We start from the raw sequence: 23,076 nt of genomic DNA, 5'->3' as shown, positions 1-23,076 counted from the left end.
TGTCTCTAGGATTGAGGTTACATTATCGTCACATGTCTTCATTGGATGCCCCTTGGTCTCTTAATTTGTCTTCTAGCTTCCCATACTTGTTTAACTGGTCTTTCTTGATTCATTCTAATCATGTGTCGATACCCTCTTAGTTGGGCCTCCTTAATTTTCTTAACAATTGGTTGGACCTTAAGATGTTCTCTGACTGCCTCAGTTCTATGCTCTGTATTTTCTATCTTAATTTATCGGTAAACGTCCAACTTTCACTACCAAAAGTTAAAATCGGCACAAACACCGTCCGTATCCGATGGCCACTTTGGTTTTTTGGGATACTTATTTTTTTAACAAAACCGTACTTTTGATTGCGTGGTACATCCGTGGTACTTCCTATTCTCGAACTGCAGTTTCTTTATTTATAGATTTCGACTTGTTCGATTGTATTTCCGAATTTTTATCTCCGTTTGTTTTCTACTTTTTCCGGATTCTATTACTTTCGTTTTCTCCTCATTAATCCTCAAATTTCGTTTCATTAGTGCAGCGTTCCATACTTGTAAATTTCGATTGAGTGCTTCTTCATCTATTCCAAATATCGAAAGATCGTCTGCATTTGCGCACTCTGAGATCCACACCGCTTCTAGATTTCTATGTCCGGCATATAATTTCAGTGTTTCTTCTCTGGTTTCTTTAATTATATCATCCAAATGCTTTTTCTAAGTTAATAAAGGCTTGGTATAACTCGGTGCTTGAGTTCCTTGGGTTATGTATTTTTTCTTGATAGTAAAAATGTGGTCTTGGATGTATCTGCCTTTTCTGAATCCACTCTTTGATTGTTAAATTTTAAAATTAACTTCTTATAAAAGACGTTTCTATAATATTCTCTCCTACAATTTGGATGGGATACTCAGTAGTGTTATACATCTGTAGTTCATTACTTCTCTTTTGTTTTTTTTTTCTTATTTCTTTAATGTCACTTGCCAGGTTGTTCGTCTATCAGTTTATCCAGTTTTGCCTCATCGTTGTTATCTCTTGTTTTGGGTAAAGTCTTGGAAAGTTTTCGACTTCTGCTTTGACTGTCTTCTTCGTTATCTGAACCCTCATCTCTCGTCTTCCTTTTTGTGTCTTCATCCGTTGTTGTGCCGTCAATGTCCAGATATTTTCCTTTTTTCAGGTATCTGTCCATTTTTGGCACCAATCACTGTTCTTCAACTTTTTTTTTTTTTTCCGTGGAATTTATGGCTTTGGCGAGAACCAATTAGCCAGACTATGTTAGATTGAATCATTAATTTGTGTAAAATGTTTCATAGTATCAGACCTGAGCATGATGTATTCATTTGTTTTGTTAGTAATATATAAAATGTGTAAGGTGTTTATATATATATATATATATATATATATATATATATATATATATATATATATATATATATTTTTTATTTTTTTTTATTTTTTTTTTTTATTTTTTTTTTTGTTTTTTTTTTTGTTATTTTTTTTTTTTTTTAATTTTTATTTTTTTTTTTTCCGCGCTAGGGCGTCAACCCGGTTCATCCCCTCGGAGGTTTCAGCCCTCTTTGTGTGCTTTACGTTTAGTTTCTTTCGCAGAATTGTATACAAAATTGGTTAGTAATTTTACAGTTTTAGTTTACAGTTTATGATGTGTTGATGAAGTACATAAAGGATATCATTATTTCCTGAAAAAATAATACAATTTAGATCTATTGGAAGGTTTATCTTGTAGTGAATTAAGTTTTTGTATAGTTGATTAATGTTTACATTATTTATTGGACATTCAAGTAAAACATGTACTAATGTACCCATTTTACCACAACTACACAGTGGATCGTCTGTAATTTTCATTTTGTGCTTATAATAAGGTGTTAGTGCATGATTAGCACGTACTCGATTTATTGTGGCAACAAAGTTTCTGTTTGGTATTTTGTGAAACCATGGTTTTCTGGGAATTCTTTGCTGGTGTTTACAAAAGTTTGTTCCGGTTGTTGAAGCGTTGTGTAGGTTTTGCCACATCTCATTTATTTTGTTTCTTTGGTTTAAGAATAGGTCGGACGGGGGTAGTTTAAGATTTAGTTCTTCTCCTGATGTTGGGGCTGTTTTTGCTAAGGTATCTACTATTTCATTACCTGTTATACCTGCGTGTCCCTTTACCCATAGATATATGACGACTTTATTCTTGATGTGTATCTCATTATGTAAATACAGGATATTTGCTTCAATATGATTAACTGATCTATTTATGTTTACTTTTTTAAGTTTATCTACTGCACTTTTGCTGTCCGTACATATTATGAATTTGTCGTGGTTAGAGCCGAGTATGTATTTCATAGCTTGCACAATTGCTGTTAATTCTGCAGTGTATATGGAAGCTTCCTTTGGTAGAATAAATTTTTTGTCAGTATTTTCTTCCACATGGTAAAAGGCACAGCTGGTATATTCTTTTGACTTTGATCCATCAGTGAATATAGAATCATAGTTTGGCCAGTATTTGTTTTTTGTTTCGTTAAACTTTGATTGATTGAAACTTGCTACTTCTTGACTTTTAAAATAGTAGGTTCTAATTTCCCGTGAAAAAATTTGTTCTGGCGAGTAAATTAGAACCGGGGGGAGTTGGTTGGAATAAAGTATATCTGTAATGTCAAGTATTTCTGAGAAAGTTTCTACTATGAGGGGGGTTTTCTTGAAGTGCCAGTATCTATGGGTCAAAACTTGAACTGTTAGTGATTGTATACTATTGAGGTAAGAAGTTTTTTTGGAAATGGTTTTTATCACAAATTTTCTGCTCAATAGTTGTCTTCTTAGTTTAAGAGGAGGTTCCACAGCTTCAGCTTGCATAATATTTATGGGTGTTGACTTAAGATATCCCAGGCAAACTCTTAAGCATTTATTTTGTTGTATCTCGATTTTATTTAGATGTGTATCTGCTGCTGTTCCATAGAGTTGACTTCCATAATCCATTATTGATCGTACCATTGTTTTGTAGAAAAGTAAAGCCGTATTTGGATCTGCTCCCCACTTTGCCCTACAAAACGCTCTTAAAATATTTATAGAATTACTTGTTTTTTTGATGATTTGGTGGATACAGTCCTTCCATAATAGTTTTCTATCTAGATGTAGGCCAAGATATTTTACAGAGTTGCTAATACGGAGTTTATATTTTCCTATTGTTAATGGTCTTTGATAGTTGTTTCTATTTCTAGAGAAAATACATATATTGGTTTTGTACTCGGATATGGAAAGTCCCATGTTGTCTAGGCATTTTTGGATTTCTATAAATTCAGTGTTGATATTTTCTATACATTTGTCCTCTGATTTGTTACTGGTGTAAATAACAACATCATCGGCGTATTGAATAATTTTGGACTTACGTGATATAACATTTTCTATGTCCATTGTGTACAGGCTATAGAGGATTGGGCTCAAGATACTACCTTGTGGTAATCCAGATCTACATATTCTTGATTCCGAAACTTCTTTATTTATCTTTAAGGAAACTGATCGACTAGAGTAAGCTGATTTTATGAAGTTGGCAAAGGAGGTTGGTAGACCAATATTGATAAGTTTCTCTTCTAGTATATTTATTTGAACATTATCATATGCTGAAGTGATATCCAAAAATGTAGCCAAAGTATTGTATTTGTGTGTGAATCCTAGATAGATGTCATTTACTAGTATCGTTAGGGGTTCTAAGGAAGATCTTCCCTTTCTAAAAGCATATTGTGAGTCAGGTAATATTTTTTCATTTTCTAGCCAATATTCAAGCCTGTTCTTTATCATTCTTTCCATGGTTTTAAATATACACGATGATAAAGCTATGGGTCTATATGAATCTGCATTTCCGTTCTGTTTTCCAGGTTTTTTGATAGGTACTACGATGTATTCTTTCCACATTGGTGGAAAAGGAATCTTTTTTATCCAAATCGAATTGAACAATTCTAACAGGGCTTTCTTATGGCCTAAGGGCATTTTATGCAACATATTGTATGAAATGTTATCCGCCCCGGGAGATTTATTATTTGTTGATTTAATGCATTGTTCGAGTTCCCATAATTGAAATAGTGATTGTAGAAAAGAAGTGTTTCTATTTACAGTAGCTATTTGTTGAGTAATGTTGTTTTCAACCCATGGGGGTGAGATTTTTGTGTGGAATTCATTTATCCAGTCTTCTTTGGGGTTTATTGGGGGTTTATTTACTTGTTTTCGGTTTTTATATCGGTTTACTTTGTTCCACACTTCTTTAATTGGTGTATTTTGATTTAGATTTTGGCAATAATTAATCCAGCTTTTTTTCTTAGTTTCTTTGAAAGTTTTTTTAGCTACTGCATCAAGTCTTTTATATTCTGTTAGATTATTAAGATTTGGAGCATGTGTGTAGGTTAAGTAAGCTTGTTTTCTTGCTTTAGCAGCTATGTTACAGGTTTCATTCCACCAGTCCTTCGAACAATGATTTCTATTTTGTGTGTTTGATTTTTGTAAGGGAATTGCTTTGTTGGCAGCTTTGTTAATATTGTCGATAATGCCCATTAGTGATGATTTTGGTTCTGTAGCTTCAAGTGTAGCGGTGTATACATCCCAATTAGCAGCCTTGAGTCTCCATATGTTATGTTTTGTCTGTTTAATTTGCGCAAGCGGGCTATTCCTTCCAAATTGTATGTGTATTGGTAAGTGGTTAGAGCCATAAGGTTCTTCTAAAGTAGACCACGTAATTAGGTGCGTCAGATCCTGTGTACAGAGGGTCAAGTCTACAGCTGACTTCTTATTGTTTGCTAATGTAGGTGATCCGTCGTTCAAAATTACTAGGTTGCATTGTTCGATAGCTTCCAAAAGAGTCTTGCCATAGATATCGTCATATCCATCATTCCAAGCCAAACTATGTGCGTTAAAGTCGCCCCCAATTATGAATGGTTTTGGAATTTGTTCCAAAAAGTTGATCCACTGTTGTAATGATATTCTAGTTCTCGGTTTAAAGTATACTGAAACGAAGTAAATTTTTTTTTGTATAAATGGAAAATTAACCGAGATACAAGTATGCTCAAAGTTTATTGTAGTTGGAATTGAGACTTCTTGGTATATTAAGTCTGATTTTAATAAAATGGCTGAGCCGCCGTACCCGTCGTCCCGGTCACAGCGAATATTGTTGAGGCCTTTAAAATTATAATATTTTCCTGCTTTAAACCATGTTTCCGATAGAAGTGCAACGGAGTAGTTGCCCCTATCTAGTAGATATTCTAGGTTAGTTTTATTAGAAACTGCTGAACGGCAGTTCCATTGAAGAATATTTATTGAATGGTTGAGGTCTGAGAATGTGATGACGTGTTTCCATTTATAGTTAATTTGACTAAGTTTTCGAGTTCTTCCTTATTTATATTTATACTTTTTGTTACTAAAACTTTTGTGACAATTTCTATAACTAATTCTAATATTGAATTTATCATGCTCAGGTCTGAAGGAGATGCAACTGAATTATTATTAATATTTCCTTTATAGTTAATACTGTCTAATATTCCTCCCTTAGGTAATTGAGATCTAGGGGAAGCTATAATTTCATTATGCAAAATTAATGTTGGATCTGGACTATTTGGTCTCTGTCTTTTAAATGTTCTAGAATTTGTATTATTTGAATTATTGTAAAATATGTTATTTGTTGACATTTGGTTAATTGAATTTGATGGGAGCTGGGTGGGTGTATAATTATTGGGATTTAATGGAGGGAAAGTTTTGAGGCAGGAAATGTTTGTAGTTTGTTCCGTATTAATGGTTGTTGCTTTTGCATAGGAGTTCCTGGGAAACTGTCTGTTGGCGTCTTGATAACTAATATTACTGGAAGACATAGCGTCTTTTACAAGTTTTTGACGTTGAAATTCCTGACACGCGCTCAAATTTGTAGTAAAATGATTCCCCGAACAACTAAAACATTTTGGAGTTATATCGGTCGTTTTACACTCTTTTGTGTTGTGTGATTCCTGACATTTTTCGCACCTAGCCCTGCTCTTACATTGTCCCCCTGTATGTCCAAATCTTAGACAATTAAAGCATAATAGCACCTTCTGTTTATATGGCTCGACTTCCTTTAGTACCTTGTTGATTGTTACATATTTTGGTAGTACCTGTGACCTAAAACTAACTACACATGTTTTTGTTGGAATATATTGGGTACCTTTTTCATCTACTTGCCTCCTATTTAATCTTTTGACTTGAATGACTTCAAATTTACAGTGTAAATCGTACATTTTGATTCTGTCTTTAACATACTCTACTGAAAATTCTGTGGAAATATCTCTTATTACGCCCTGTCTAACTACAAGAAACTTTTTTGTAAATATTGCTTCATTTTTTTTAGATATGATATAGTTGGCCGATTTATAATCTTTAAATTTTATACGTATTTTATTTCTCCCTACTGCGTCAATGCTCACAATTTTTTCATCAATTTCTTTAAAATTTGTGATAATAATGTCACCTATCCTTAAAGCGTTTAACCTGCCTTTAAAATCGGGTGAATTATTTTCCAAATACACGTAATGAGGTCCCAAGTCGTTTTGTCGGTAAAGAAATTCCTCCCTTTTTGTTCCTACTTCTTTGTTTATGGTATTTGTTATTGAAGTGTGTACATTAGCAAAGTCATTATCGATAATGGGTTTATTATTAACAAGTTTTGTGGTACTTATCTGTATAACCGGAACCAGATTTTGAAATCCTAACAGCTCCTCGTTTGAAGATGATGCATGTTCTGTATCCATTTGGGTTTCTAAAACATTGTTATCGGAGGCATCGCCTCCGCTAACTGCACTCATAAGTTTTTAATGTCTTTCCGAATTTCGCTTTTTTATTTGGTGTAATTAATTTACTTTTAAAGTTCACGAAATATTTATTTATATAGCTAATTTATAAACACCGGTTTTAAAAACAAGCTTCTTTCTTACGCACGTCTAACTACCACGACGAATGAAAGCTGACTGGTTCTTCAACTTAACGGCTCAGAAAAAACGATGCTTACCGTCTCACTGTGATACTTTTATGCCTTATTATTCTCTATTGGGAAATACTGGCCTCTTTAGCAACGTTGCTTTTGAATCGGTCAAGGATTACACCTTATTTTGGATCGATTGCCTACACTCCACTAATTATTATCAGTAATCCTTTTTTATTGGTTTTTAAGTCACTCAAGTGATTTCTAATGTTTTATGGCCAATCCTTACCACTGCCGTTAACGTATTATATTAATTTTACACATCGACTTACTGCACTACATTATTTCTCGCAAAATCGGGATATCACAGACGAAAGTATCACAGTATTTAACCTGTCACTACCGCGTTGCCAAGTCCGTAAATTTCTTTAAACTACTAATACTCAGAGATAGGAATTTTTGCGTTATATGTTTCTGAAAGTGATTCTGTTAAAATGTTCCCAAGCTGAGCGAAAACGCTATATCAAGATTTCTGAATATTTTCCAATTCGTTCCAAATTTTATTTACAAGTCACCCAAGTACAAAACCTTTTATTTTTGTTGTTACTCTGGTATCGTTCGTTCTTGTTCGTTTAAAAATTAGATTCCAAACCTAAAAATCGACCTAAAATTAATTTCTTTAGTGGTCAGAACTTACTACTGTACGTTAATATAGTTTTAATATTTTAACTGTCCGCGGAAAACGATATTTTTATATCAGTTTGGTATATAGTAAGAACGGATACCGATTTTAGTTATTTAGATTTGTTATTTAGTTTTTACTGAATAAACAATTATTTCTAGGGAAGAGCAGAGAGCCTATGCCAAGCGAAGAAATCTTAGAGGAAAAAGGGAAAAGTCTGAAAACAATGGCGAAATGGAAGAACCTTTCGATAATACCGTACCTCCTTCGTTATCAATTTTATTTTCCGCTCACGAATTTCTGGGTAAGTCGCATATTTTGGTATTACTTTGATTATTTTGAATATATATTTTATTGTTAAAGCTTGTTTTTGTTGTCTATTGTAAGATGTTCTTATTAGTTTATATATCTGCCTACTTATTTTTTAACTAAAAGTGTTAATTAATGACTAGATTTAACACTTTTATTAACTCATTAAACTTACTATCTAGTAGTGTGTCCAGAGGGAGTTAGTTCCGTCTCTGCCTTATCATTGTGAGCAATTATAAGTAAATTTTGATTTAAAAAATGACTCTAAAAATTAAATCTCTGCAACATGGGTTATGACGTTAAATTCCTTTATTTTTTAGTATGAAGCCCACCCCTAATAATATCTTTTTCTCGTTAAATTTTAGAAACTATGTCTGTGGCTATACGTATTTACTGTTATTTGTTCCATTCAAAAATTTTATGAACATCTACTTCATGATTGGAAAAGAAGAATTTTCAGATACTTTGGTTGTAGACTTAACTACTTGGTGTATATTATGGATTTGTCTAGTCCAACTCTAGAACATGTGAAGATGTGATACCACTGGTATAAGAAATAACACGAACAATATTATATTTAAAAAATATTTGGATCAGTATCCGAAAATGAAAAACCGGGAGGAAAAAATACAGAAATATATCAGTATACAATCATTCAATCACTGTAGCTGGAGTAGAGAGAGCGAGGTTCTGCTGAGAAGGATAGATGCAATACAAGAACGGTGAAGAAGGCTTCTTCTCCTTCTTAAAGTGCTTCAACCACATAGCGAACGCTAATGATTATTACGATATTGGCGATTATTACCTTAACCACTACCTGGAAAAGAGATTCGATTGTTTGGCTTACCACTGTCAAAGCCACGATCTTCTTCCTAAGAATTTTCTGGTTGTAATGGTTTTTATGATTTCTTGTAAATTTTTTCATTCTAATTAACACGGTTTCATTGCGTACTATGTTGGTATGCACAATATTGTGCTGTAACACTATTTCTCAAAAGCTTCGAGTTTTTTAAGTATATCATCTGTTGTAGACCATGGTTCTAATCTGTGGTACACCAAAAATACGTAGCATTTTAGTTTTCTTATCTTGAGATCCAAATTTGTAACATGCTTACAAATGATTCTCGTGTACTTAAGGAACGCTGTCCTTGCTGGTGCGGTATGACAACGAATTTCAGAAGACGGATTCCAACTTACTACTTATTATATATGTAATATATGTAATATATTACTATATATTTATGTATTTATTTTACAGTCCTAGTCCTAGTTTTACCCTTATATTGGTTATTATTTTGTTGAGAATTTTAAGTTTCATCTTTTATACTTTTGACCTCAATATAACGTATAGTACAACAAGAAATTGGGGAGGATGACCCATACTTAATGATACATACGCATACATAATCGAACAGAATCTACTAATGATACGAGGTGTAAATCATGCACGTCGTTTACTAATAAAAAAAAATCAAAATAATATGGTTCCACAACATTGCAACAGCTCCCCTTAATTTCAGTAAGTAATATGCGGACCTTTTCTGTGAACCAGCTGTAACAACTGACGTACTCACGATGTGTTTTAGCAATTTAAAATTTGGTCAGCACCGAATCCTTAATTATTTACTCTCTATCAGTGGCATTTCATGAAGGCATCCAAATGTTTTGTGTACATCAAAAATTAATTTTTTTTTTAATAAATTTATTTAAAAAAATTAAAATCCATAAATAACAACAAATAGAAATAGGGTTTTTTAATTAATTTGTTCAGATTTAATTCCCAATAAAATATTTAATAATACCAGATCATTTAATTTTCAACAATCAATAAAAATTTAATATGAAAACAAAAAACGGGATGTGGCACTCCGGGAGGCATCTATTCATATCATATTACTGAATTGTTAATATTTTTTTGTAATAATACCTCACATTTAAGTTCTTAAAAATTTAAACAATCATAATTTTTTTCTTTAAAATTTTTAATGATTTTAGTAATTTTTAAAATTTGTTAAATATATATAATTTATTCATCATTTACATTTTTAGTATTATCTTGTATTTATGTTAATAGCTGTTTTGATTATCATTACATTTAATTTTGTTTAATTTTATTTAGTTTTAATTAATTTCATTTCCAAAATAAAGGTCTAGCAATGGACTCTAGTTTATTTCCATTATTAGCCGATATATTTATGGAAGATTTTGAAACAAATATTATTTCTAAATAAAATTTAAAACCCACAGTATGGTGGCGATATGTAGATGATGTATTCTCAATAGCTTCATGGATCAGAGTTGTTGGTCACATTCCTGAATGATAACGAAGAGACCATAACATTTAATATGGAAAAAGAATATAATAACACACTACTTTTCTTGGATGTTTTAATCTCTAAGAACGATACTGGATATGAGACTCAGGTGTCTAGAAAACCAACACACACCAACAGATATTTAAATTACAACTCAAATCACAATATCAACATTAAAAAGGGAATCATTAAATCCTTATACGATAGAGCCAAAATTACTTGTTCTAACCAAAATTCGTTCTTGGAGGAAAAACATTTGTTAACATCTGTTTTAGTAAAAAATGATTATCCTTTGTCGTTTATAAATAAGGAATTTTCAACAATCGATCAAATAAAACAGAACAACTTAGAACGAGATCGTACAGCATACACAAGCAATAATACGAGGAAAATAACAATACCATACATAAAAGGATTATCAGAAAAATTTAAAAGGATATTAAATAAATTCAACATTTCAACAACATTCAAAACAACAAACACATTGAGATCTATTTTATCTAAAACTAAACCTAACAATGAACAAGAAAGAACGAAGAATTTTCTTTATAAAATAACTTGTGAATGCAATTAGTTTTATTTAGGTGAAACATCAAGGCCATTAAATGTTAGAATAAGTGAACATCAATCTTATATTAAAAATAGAGAATTTGATAGATTTTAAATATGTAAACACGCAGATGGTAAAAAGAGAAAAATCAAAGAAGCGGCTCTAATTATGCTAAATGAGACCTGGTTACCCATATTATTAAAAGAGGAAGTTAATAAAAAGAAAATACCAGTATTAGTGCGTCAGTAACATATCAAGGATACATAATTTATGTTTTTTAAATAACAAACATATAAAATCAGAATTTGGTGTTTATTGAGAGTAAACTAAATGTAAGACCAAATACTTACCATGTCGGGATAGTATTATGAGGTTTTTTTGCAGGTTTTTTCCTCATAATTTACTATGGAATCACTAACAGGAGGATTTGGCTGTCATCATGGCATGTGGTTGTCTTTTAAAGACAAATTACATGCTATGCTTTTTTTCTGATTTAAAGTTGATTTCATGTAATCGAATGAACTATCTTACAATAAAGTTGTCCCATAAACGCAATTCAGCAATATTGACAATATCATTTTAAATTCGTCTACTTTAAAAATGTAGACGTAAAAATTTAAAAATATCATTTTAAATTCGTCTACTTTAAAAATGTATAATATATATATATATATATATATATATATATATATATATATATATATATATATATATATATATATATATATATATCTGAATTGTCAATATAAATGAGTCAGATAAAATTAAATTATTAGAAGAATTTTTCACCAAGTAAAAAACCAAATTTGTTTAATTTATAATGTTTGTATTTTGAGAACGATTTCCGAAGTGGAAATTGAAACATCAATAAATTTATTTTAACCTTCAAATGTGGCTTATTCCCATTAAAATAGTATCTACTTTAAAATGCCACAAGAAAATAGCTTCAGAACAATATTAAGAATCCATTTTCTTCTGCAATGTTACATCCAATTATTTTTATTTGGTGTTCCGCTGTCTCTTTAATCTTTTTGTGAAGATCAAATGTATCATGCTTTGATCAGATTCTTCTATTTTCTTCTTTTTATTTATATCTTTGTTTTTTCATCATTTAGATGTTTTAAGTTTACTTTGAATTTTTGTGTTCTGTGTCAGTTTATTTTCTTTAGTTTTACACAGTTTTACAAGAAGTAGGTTATGGTCAGAAGGCAAGATTTTACTGGTTAGATCATATTTTCAAATCTCTGCTTGGTGTACTCCATTTGATTCCAAACTATCTTTTCATGTGTATCTGCTAGAGACTTCTACAGATACACTGGATCTATTCTATACCAGACTCGAAAATACAGAGTGGACCATTGAAAAAAGTCCTCCCTGATATTTAGCATGTGCATGATATTTTATAAAAATGATAAAAGAGATATCTTTTTATCTAGATTAATTTTTTTTTGTTTTTAGGTCCAAAGGGTCTATGTATGGCTAATCAAGGTGAGCTGTTACATTTTATAATCGACACAATTCTGGATAAGCTTGATACACCAATTTTTGAAAAGATAAGGAACAGTTTAGAAATCCATGTTGAGCAGTCAATGTTTTGCTTATACCAACACCCTAGCAAAAAGAATAAGGTTAGTAATAATATATTATTTACATTTTATTGTATCTTTACTAACGTAGATAAAAAAACTCAATAAATCCCTGGGCTGACATAGAGATGAATTATTTATAACAAATTCGTATATAGTTCATGCAATGAAAAGATAGATGCATTAGCAGTTAAAGTAATCCAGACGAAAGCATATTAACTAAAAAACTCATATCTTGTGGCAAGCGATATAATAAAAAGAATCGATTTATTTATGAATACTTAACAACTTTTATACTCTTGTTTTTTGGTAAAGATGCAAATGGCATTTATCATAAATAAAAATAAAATAAACATGCAGTTAAAAAATATAACATGCAATGTTTCAGGTGTCCCGTCATTTAGCCGACCACAACGTTGATCCTCTCCCATTAACATGGGAACGAGCCTGTCAACTATTCGAATTTTATGGACCTGACCATTTACCAGAATTTAACTCATACAAAAACGCTTCGATTTCTGCGGATCTAGAACAACTGTTCAAAAGAATAATTGCTCTGGTTCCACCCAGCAACGCTCTACAGCACCACCTACCGAAGGTTATGGATTACATCCATGGGAAAACTGATAAAATGTGGGAATCTGTAGATTTTCCTCGCAAAGTAAAATCGATCTATTTTCTCATCGGTGATTTTTATTTCAAAGATCGAGATTTTGCAAAATGTATCAAATTCTTCCAAATGGACTTGTGCATAAATCCCGAACGTTTGGATTCGTGGGCCTGTTTGGGTTTAAGTTATGCAGCTCAGTTGGATACTAAACTCAATCATTGTGAAAAATTTAAGAGCGAAATGGAGTTTTTAGATAAGGCGAAATATGCGAGTATTTGCTTTAAGAGAGCTCTAGACATTTGTCCGGATCCGCTTACCTTATGGATTGAGTGTGGCAGTTTTCAGTATAACGTTCATTCCTATTGTTCCAGGGTTATGAAGTTTGAATCGGAAAATTTAAGCATGGAAAGGTAAGTTTTTATTCTTTAAAAGAAAAATGACATCAAAGCATGTGGTGTTCGTGTGTATCAAGGTATAAAAAATGCTTATTAAAAGCTTAAAACTGTTATTTTAAAGAAGATCTTTTCGGAATTGAATATTTCCATCATCAGTTTACTAACAGAGAGAGTAAAAATACCAATATTAAAAACACGTAAGTTGTATTTTTTTAATATTGGTATTTTTACTCTCTCTTTTAGTAAACTGATGATGGAATGATTTAATTCCGAAAAGATCTTCTTTAAAATAAAAGTTTTAAGCTTTTAATAACCATTTTTTATACCTTGATACACACGAACACCACATGCTTTGTATTCAACAGGTATACTAGCTACTCCTGGAAATCTCCACTTCATGGTTTTGTTCGTTTCACTTTTAATTTTAAAAATGACATCTTTGAATGTCTTTCTTATTTATCTACCCATTTTCCATTCATAATATTCCCTATTCTTAGAATTTTTTTAGTTTTCTATGTATTCCGGATATTAATTGATTCATTAATTGGCGTATTTTCATTAGTCTTCTTTTTTGTCTTTCTGTCATTATTTTTAGTTTGGACCACAGCAAGCCACATAAAACGAATGCGGTAGTACTAGTAAAACTAAAAGGTCTAGTAATTAAAAACCAAGGAAGTCTAATGAGCAATGTCACAAAAGTATTCAGAATGGGGGTGGCATACAGACACCATCCTGTTACTTAACTAGATCAGACTCAACCAGACCTGATCATCAACAAACTGGAACAGAGACTCCTTTCGGCAGTCAGAATCAACTATTATTTTATTTATTATACCTAAAAGAAATATATTTTGATGACTATGCAATTACTTCATGTGCTTGATTTATTACTGAATTCTTTTACAAACTTTAAATAAAATGTAATTCAGGTGATGAAAATTATCAAGAATCCTTATAAGTACTAAATTATTATGTTATCTCATATAAATTTAATATTATGTTTAAATTATAATCACTTATAGGTTTGAGTTTCTCGAAAACCAGAAAAATAGTTACCTGGATAGTTCTGGCAATAGTTTTGAAAAAGCGATCGCTATATATGAACTGGAGGACACAAACGAAGCAGACGAAAGATGGTTACAGTATTACATTTTAGGAAAAATTGCCGAAAAGAAGCAGAAGGAACCGGCAGAGTATCTACAGTATTATTTAACGGTAAGAAATTAATAAGATTTTGAGTTTTATATGCTAAAGGTAATTAAAATATCATCTGAGATTCTCACTTGTATCATCGATTCAAAGTAGATGCAGCTAGTATAAAAACTTTAAACAAAGTCATTAAAACAAATTCGTGTTAGAATTAGATTTAAATTAAGAATAAAGATACCTTTCATCGTCATTTTCTTCGCTTTTATTCCTAAACGCAGACTATTTTCCTAATTATATTTATCTGTAGGTTTTTATCTTAGATCATGTCAGTACCTCTCTGCGCAGACATGTTTTTTTTTAAGTTTCTCTCACAATTTTGCCTTCACTCTTCTACTTCTACCAGCAGCTGGACACTTTTTTCTAGAGATTCTTCCTATCGGTTGCGTCCCATTTAAACGTGGCCCTTACGTATCCTTCTTGTTGAGTGATTTAGATTCATATTGAGCACTCCAACATTCAGTCGTTTGAATTAGCGATTTTCTTTCCATTTTATCATTACAAATATTGTAAAACGCTAATATATATGGAGGCGCTCAATTATAAAAGTTATCTTTCAACCTGTTTTAAAGTGATGAGACCCAATGGTTTGAAACTATAGCCTTTGATTACTTCGGACAACTATATTTAGCTAGCCCATATTTGGGCAATACAAAAATACAATCTTTATTCATACGTTCATGACAAACTCTATCATTAAAGAAGAAATGAAGAATGTATAATGTTACTATAATAGAACTCGATCTCAGTGTTATAACTATATTGGAAATACTAAATAGTTTATAAAATCAGATTAGTATTGCCATCCCTAGTCTATCGAGAGTGGTGGTGTCTTAGGTGACATATGAACGAGTTTCAGTGATATGTAAAATTATACCAGCATATTATATAGTTAGTCTGAAAGCTCAAACGGTAGAATGTCTGATTGTCACGTGAGTCTGGGGTTGATCCCTAACGCCAGCAAAAACATCTAAATATTTTTAAAATATCTAGAATGCCTTAGGTCAATTCAGACTGAAAAAATAAGTATTTTGGAAATTACTGATGCTTATAGTCGGAAGCGGTCTATTTAAACCGTCGATGATGGCGTGATTCATCGACGTGCGTTTGTGTGGGAGATATCGCGAATATTCTTGACGACTGGAGCTGGATTAGTGGACGGAATGGATGATGTTTTATTATGATTCAGGAGTGGTCACCATGTTGAAGGCAACCAGGTGCTGTCACTTCTTTTATTGAAACAAAATTATGTATAGGGCTGAAACTGAATCGAAATCGCGAACGGAAATGGAATGTTCATAGATTCTGTTTTAAATTTTGCGATTGTTTTGACCGATATAAAATCGTGGAAAGTCTACACAGAGAATTTTATTGTCTTTGATGGATCGGACAAGAGATGAAAATTTTTGGTGAGGTGTTAATATTGTATTTATTTCCTTTTATTTGAGAATTTTATCTATTTTGAATTTTGTGTTTTTGAGTTTTGTACTTAAGTTCGAACATTTTTAAGGCTGTCTGTGTATTTGCATGGTCGAAACTGTCCCATTATATGAAATAGTCTAATATCACACTATGGGCTAGCTATCTAGCAGTGGGATCTTGTACTAAAAGAATTGAATTGTACATTAAAATTATGAATACAGGTTTAATTATTAAAATTATGATATCTGGTTTTCGTCTAGTGACACGAAGAAGAGTAAAACTCTTTTTTCCAAGAATTTATATAATCCATCCAATGAAGATGTGAATGATAATGGAGAGGACAGGACATCTGAGGTAGGAGGACATGTAATACAGATGGAGTAAACTAACCCAGCTATAAAAATGCTCCTTAATAAACCATTTGTCAGAGAAGAAGAGGAAGGCCCAGAAAAATGTTCTGAGAGTGTTAGGTTAGGTTAGGTTGTATCCATGCTAGTATATACTAAATAATAACTACATCGACAGTTGGATCGTATACGGTGGTACTGTGGAATGGCGCTTAACCCTTAACTGGTGACGTGCCGTCAAAATGACGTATCGCAACTGCGCGTTAATTCGGGATCCCCACCTACTCTAAATTTGTACGGTCAACACTCTCAGTGCCTTTCAGTTTAGTCATCGAAAGTACATAGCAGAAATTTGTTGCGTTTTCGAGCTATATATTTTGAATTACCACGTATATCACAATACGTCAAATTGACGTAAATTTCGTCATTTCGAAAAGATTAGTGTGGTTTGACCCTCGAAAGAGCTTAAACCAACATTCAAATGAAGCCATCGGTTAAAATTAAATGAACTAGTATTCTTACAGTTTTTCTTGTATTTTTTTGTTTCGTTTCTCTCGTTTAGTTGTTAATCTTTAATGTTAAGTTTTCGTAGAGTTTTCATAACATCTATAAAAAAAAACCCTACAAATTGTTTTTGTAAGGATTAACCCTGTTGGTTGTTTACGTATATTCTAAAATCTTTTTTATTTGTAGAGAACTGATTGAATTTGTAGGACTTAATTTTTATCAGAAATTCTCGTCTCCACAAGACAATTTTGTCGCTGTCCATCAAAATACTGTTTCGCTGACGACGTTGAAACTTAAAATGTATTTCTTTCAATAATTTAAAAACCGTAGTTCTTTTGAAGTTAGGCAAAACCGGATCTTCATTAACAACCCTTAGAACTTTGTCTATTGTGGGTATTTTATTTCAAAAAAAGAATTGATGGATTATTCTTCTTATTTCTTCTCTATCAAATTCATCCAGCGAGTTAACAATACTTTTACGATGCTCAACTGATTTTGGTGTCGACAGTGTTCCCGTAATTTCGTATTCATGAACCACATTGCGTACAGTACGGCTACACACGCCTGCAATAGATAAAAAGTAACAATATTTGTTAAATAAAGTGAAAATGCGCACTCTAAAATAAATAATGGAAAAACAATATCAGTACCTGTTTTATCTGCTACTCAAATAGAAATCGCACTTTTCGACATTGTAGGGCTCCTGCATTTCCGTTTTAAATACATTTATAATCATTTCCTTCGTTTTAACGTCAAAATGTCCCTTTACTGGTCGTTTTTTAGGTGCAGTGAGAGTTAAATCAATATCGAGGAGTTCATCGGCTGTATCAGTGCCTGACATTTTTGTTATTCTATTTATCTTCAATAACTTAATGTACTTAGTTGATAAGTCCAGAGATATTCCATTCACTCACGATAAAACCTCCCCAAAGAACAGCTTGGATTGACATGACATTTGGCATACACATAGCTAACATGTTAAATAAAAAAAGTTATATTGTGCCGATGTGTGTTTCCGCCCTAGGGTTGAGTTTCACTCATTCTCAGGGGTGAAAAAACATACTTTCAAAATAAGTCAGGAATTGGATAAACTGACTAATTCTAAGCAACCTTTTTTCTCTAGAGTTTTTTCACTGAGTCAATACTTTTCGAGTTATTTGCAAGTGAATATGTTCATTTTTCAACAACAAACAAACAAGGTTTTTAGACGGTTTTTGCAAATAACTCAAAAAGTAAGTATTTTATTGAAAAAATATTCTTAGAAAAAATATAGCTTATAAAATAGCAAAAAAATGGTGTACGTATAAAGCCAGAAGCACATTTGTAGCTAATGAAAAGTAGGTTCTTATTCGTCAAATTCCAAATCGAATATTTCAACGTGAAAGAATAAAAAGAAAAACAAGCACTTTACTTTCCCCGACAGCGAGTTTTCCCTGAAAAGTGCTTCATTTTTTTTTGATATTTCTCGTTGAAATATTCGATTTGAAATTTGAATTACTTTTCATTAGCTAGAACGCTGCTTTTACTGAGTCTACAGACTTCATACAGGTATAAGTACATCATTTTTTTTAACTTTTTTATAAGCTATATTTTTGCTAAAAAATATGTTTTTCGATAAAATACTTTCTTCTTGAGCTATTTGCGGAAAACCATTTAAAAACGTGGTTTTTTTATTGAAAAATGATCATATTCATTCGCAAATAACTCGATAAGTATTGACTTTGTACAAAAAATGTATAAAATAAAAGTTGCTTAGAATTATTCAGTTTATTCAATTCTGAACTTATTTTGAACGCATGTTTTTTCACACCCGAGAAGGGGTGAAACACCCCCATGGCAAAAGCACACATCGGCATAATATCACTTTTTTCTTTGCGCCTTTAACTATGTATATGCCAAATTTCATGTCAATCCAAGCGGTTCTTTAATATTTACAGCAAAAACCGTGAATAAATGAACTAAAAAGGAAATAAAACTTTTCGAAACATCAATAAATTAAAATATTGGTTTCTCTTACCTTTATTAAAGTGATTACCGCAAGCTATTTTTACTTTTGGTTAACAAATACTTTGGTTTTGGATACTAAAAGTTCACTACACACTATAAAACTTAATACTAAACACTTAAACTAAACTCTAAAAAATAACACGACCAGTAAATAACAACAATAACTATAACATATAACACACAATATAACTTAACATTAAAAAGCAACACGCTACAATTTTAATTTAAACAGACTGGCAAGTTTGGATCTGTAACATGAGAATCCGTCTCGATTAAGGCAATAAATTATATTTAATAGCCTCTTGACGAATGAGAAGGCGAATATCGACACGTGCGTGTGTTTACAGATGGGAATTTGCTATACTATATGTTGCGTTCTGCACATACGATGACCTCAATATAACAATTGGGGTCATCCTGAAGGGGGAGAGAAGATATTCTGTTCAATCTAGAACTCGCTGGTTTCCCCCTTTCGGATTGGGTATGTATATGGCCAGTGGACTGTATAAAACTCTATTTTAAACAAGTTGGTGAAATTAAACATAAATAGACATAACCCAATATACAACTATAAATAAGGAAGAATATATTACTTAAAAGAAGAAGAATATATGTAGTACAAACTTAAATATTAATCAATACGTAACGACACACAAAAAGAGAACCATAAACAAACCATAGATAGAAATAATATTATACAAAAAAGAAATAAAAATATGAATATATATGTCATATAAAAAAATTGATATTAAACGTGAAAGAGTGAAAAATATACGCACATATTATAATATACTTAATTCGTAATAAAATGAATAAACCTCGTTAATACAGTTACACAAAATGCAATCAAAAATATCATATATGAATTATATCAAACTCAACTCAAATTATATATTCAAATACAAATATTTAAACTCAATTCAAATTATAATCGGGAATGACATATTACAAAAAATAAGAATAGAGTAAATACTACACAAAACAAAAGCAAAATGTCCAATTGACAACGTTTAATGTTCTGAATAAAGTTCAAAAGTTCAAAATCGCGACACAATATGTAATAATTGGGCACCAAATAAACGTACTTAGCCCATGCAGCAACAAAATTATGGTATTGTTCCTTACCCAATGAGAAGATGGCACTCCGGCCACCGCAAAAAATATGTCTTCACCGACGAATAACAGGAACCACACAATTCCTCATGTAACTTTTCTGCATCAAAACGACTTCCTCGGTCAAAGGACCGATGCTAAGTGTCTTAAGGTACTCTTAACCCAAACGCACACACATGTGTGTGGTTTGAGAGATAAAACTCGACTCTGATTGTGTAGATGCATCGCTTATCTCGAATACACATCTGTGTCATTTTGCAGATTGCCCGTCTCGTAGCATGTAGTTTTTAACCCAGATGCACCCTTGTACATGAAATGTTGATATACGGGGAGAATCAAAACTACCAGAAAAGTCTTAATATTTAATAAATGTTTATTAACAGTTGCGAAACTGCAACACTATACAAAAAAACCGCCATATCTATAATGTAATGATTATGGCCCCAGAAGTAAAAACACGGGCGAAAACCACTTTTCAAAAACATCTGAATTTGTAGCAATTTCCAGTTTCACGTGATTTAGTCACATTGAGATTACTATACAAAAAAACGGTATACCTATAATATAATGACTAAGCAACGCAACGGCTTTTGCAGAAACATACTTTTAAGACAGCCGGCAATCTTTTAAAAACTATTATTTTCAACGTTTAATATTCATCATCTAATGGTGATGAACCCTAACTTTCTTTGGTATATGATATATTTATTATTTTTGTTTTAGGCTACTACTTTATTAGACGAAAACAATGCAGAGTACCCAGAAAAAATAAACTACAGCAACCCTCAACACTTATCCGTCGAAGCTCTGGAACTCCACTACAGAATTCACGCCTCAGTTTTGAAATATCTAGAACTTCACGAAGGAAAAGACATACCTAACACTTTGGGAGCTTTTTTCAAAAAGTGTATGGGCATGTCCAAATTTTTGCAGAAACCATCACCACCACCACCTCCACCACTTCCCCCCGAACAAACAGCAGAGGCACCCAAACTAGAGACGCCACCCAAATTAGAAACAGTTGTGCCAAACGTAACTGAAGAAGTTTGTAAAACTCCGACTACTCCTAATACCAGCTTTCAAGAACAGTTCTTGAATTCTTTAAATAAACTGAGTTCATCGTCCACTGATAGTAAAGATGATAAAGCTAGACAAAGTAATGATGTACAAAATAATGAAGATAAAGAATCTGAGGTAGCCGTAGAAAAACCGATCGTTAACGGAAAGACTGAAACTGAAATTGCTATCGAAAAGACTGAAAATATAACTGTTACAGAAAGTTCTGAGACCAAAGTTGACCCTGAACTTGTTAAATCTGGAACTGATACGGAAACTACCGAAACAAAAACAATTGAACATAAAACGGATGTGGAAAATAAAGCAACTGCAATTATTACAGAAATTAACGATAATAAAAATGATCTGAATAATACTGAAGAAAAAGCTACAACGGAAGTTGCAAAAACCTGCAGTCCTGCAGCAAAAACTGACAGTAATACTACAATGGAGATTAATGCTGAAGATGACGTTATAATGATAATTTCCGATTCTGAGGATGAAAATAAAATAGATCTATCATCTAAGAAAATGAAAGTAGATGAAAAACAACCCGAAATTTCAAATATTGATGAGAGTAAAGAAGAAGAAGAAGAGAAAATGGCTTTAAAAAATGGCAAAGATCTAGATGTTACTAAAGAGGAAGGTATTATTAAAGATAAAATGGAAGTCGATGGAGAAGCGGAACGTAAAGAAGATACAGATACAGATCTGAACATGGAAACACAAGATATATGTAAGGCAAAACAACCGAATGAAGCAGACGAAAACAAGGTGAAACTAGAGCAAAACTCACTACCAGGTATTTATGTAGATAATTTGTATTTGGATGTTTTAATTTCAATTTAATATGTCTTTTCATAAAAAACATTTTCTTTAAAGTAGTTAAATTCCTACTAAGAGATATATTGGTATCGTTAAACTTTTTTTCTTCTTTTATTTTCGAAAGAGAATAGTGACACATGTCTCGATCGCTCGGATCGTGGATTTCCAGCCTTATTTGTCTTACGCTATAAGGGAAGCTTCGTGTAGATCACGGACAATAATTCCTCTGGCTTGATTCACCCAGCATATGGAAGACCTTCATCTCGATCGTTTGTCATCGATTACCTGCGATGATCAGTTTTTCTATGCTTACTTTTCTTCGCTCCATGTGTCTGAAGTATCTGAGGTAGGACTTGGCACGTTGATTTCTTTCGCGACATCCATGTTTGTCTAGAACTTTACGTATCTGGTCATAATTTTCGGTATTTTCTATCTTAGCGTTAAAGTCCCCAATTACTATTAAGATAAGAATATGAACTACTAGGTCATCTTCATAGCCCACCCCATGTCGTTGGCTCCTGATTTATATACTGTGTGGTCAGCTGTAGTAAAGTGGCTGCATCATTTCAAATGCGTTTCTGCGATCCCCTATACTAATACTAACAGACGAAATAAGAACAAAAACGAACAGAACTCAAATTCAACATCTCATGCCGGTGCTGGTCAGTCTGACACCCATCGCAAGCTTTTCAGTCCATTACATATATTTATGCTCACCGGCCGAGAAGAGATATATAACTATAAATAACTTAATGAAAGAGACCGATGGGAAAACATAATTTGGTTTTATTCCAAAGCCCGATGGAACAACAATGGCGAATTTTAGTTAAACTTTTTGTGTAAAAAGGAAACAAAATACATAAACTCAGAAATATACAAAAATATTGTCTTCCGTCCTTGAACCACCACATAAACCATAATTAAAGACATATATATATATATATATATATATATATATATATATATATATATATATATATATATATATATATATATATATATATAAAATTAAATGGCCAAATATATGGCCTAGGAGGACAAATTCGTTAAACTTCCCGTGCTCGAATCGGTATCAATACAGTGTTATGATCATTTCGGCCTAGCCCAGCCTCATCAGACACTTTGGGCTGATACAAATTCAAACTCGGAAAGTCCAACGAATGTCTCCCAAAACTTCACTACAACAGTAGTTAGCTACAAAGGCGCCACCTGCTTTGGCGGCCGTGAACGAAAACGATA

General features: G+C 32.2%; 1 protein-coding gene across 3 annotated transcripts in view; it reads left to right on the top strand.

The window, feature by feature from the left end:
• The window catches only part of LOC140450088 (uncharacterized), a 134,152-nt gene that overhangs the window by 41,520 nt on the left and 69,556 nt on the right, over window positions 1-23,076 (top strand). For all 3 annotated transcript variants that reach the window (XM_072543524.1, XM_072543515.1, XM_072543533.1), the window contains exons 8-12: window positions 7,751-7,893; window positions 12,222-12,391; window positions 12,738-13,369; window positions 14,377-14,569; window positions 20,680-21,814. In XM_072543524.1, coding sequence (XP_072399625.1) covers window positions 7,751-7,893; window positions 12,222-12,391; window positions 12,738-13,369; window positions 14,377-14,569; window positions 20,680-21,814 — 2,273 coding nt within the window. The remainder of the gene's footprint in view (window positions 1-7,750; window positions 7,894-12,221; window positions 12,392-12,737; window positions 13,370-14,376; window positions 14,570-20,679; window positions 21,815-23,076) is intronic.

This window comes from Diabrotica undecimpunctata, chromosome 1 (genome assembly GCF_040954645.1).
Source record: "Diabrotica undecimpunctata isolate CICGRU chromosome 1, icDiaUnde3, whole genome shotgun sequence".
In the NCBI taxonomy this organism is placed as follows: Eukaryota; Metazoa; Arthropoda; class Insecta; order Coleoptera; family Chrysomelidae; genus Diabrotica; species Diabrotica undecimpunctata.
This window is presented reverse-complemented; position numbering and strand designations above follow the sequence as displayed.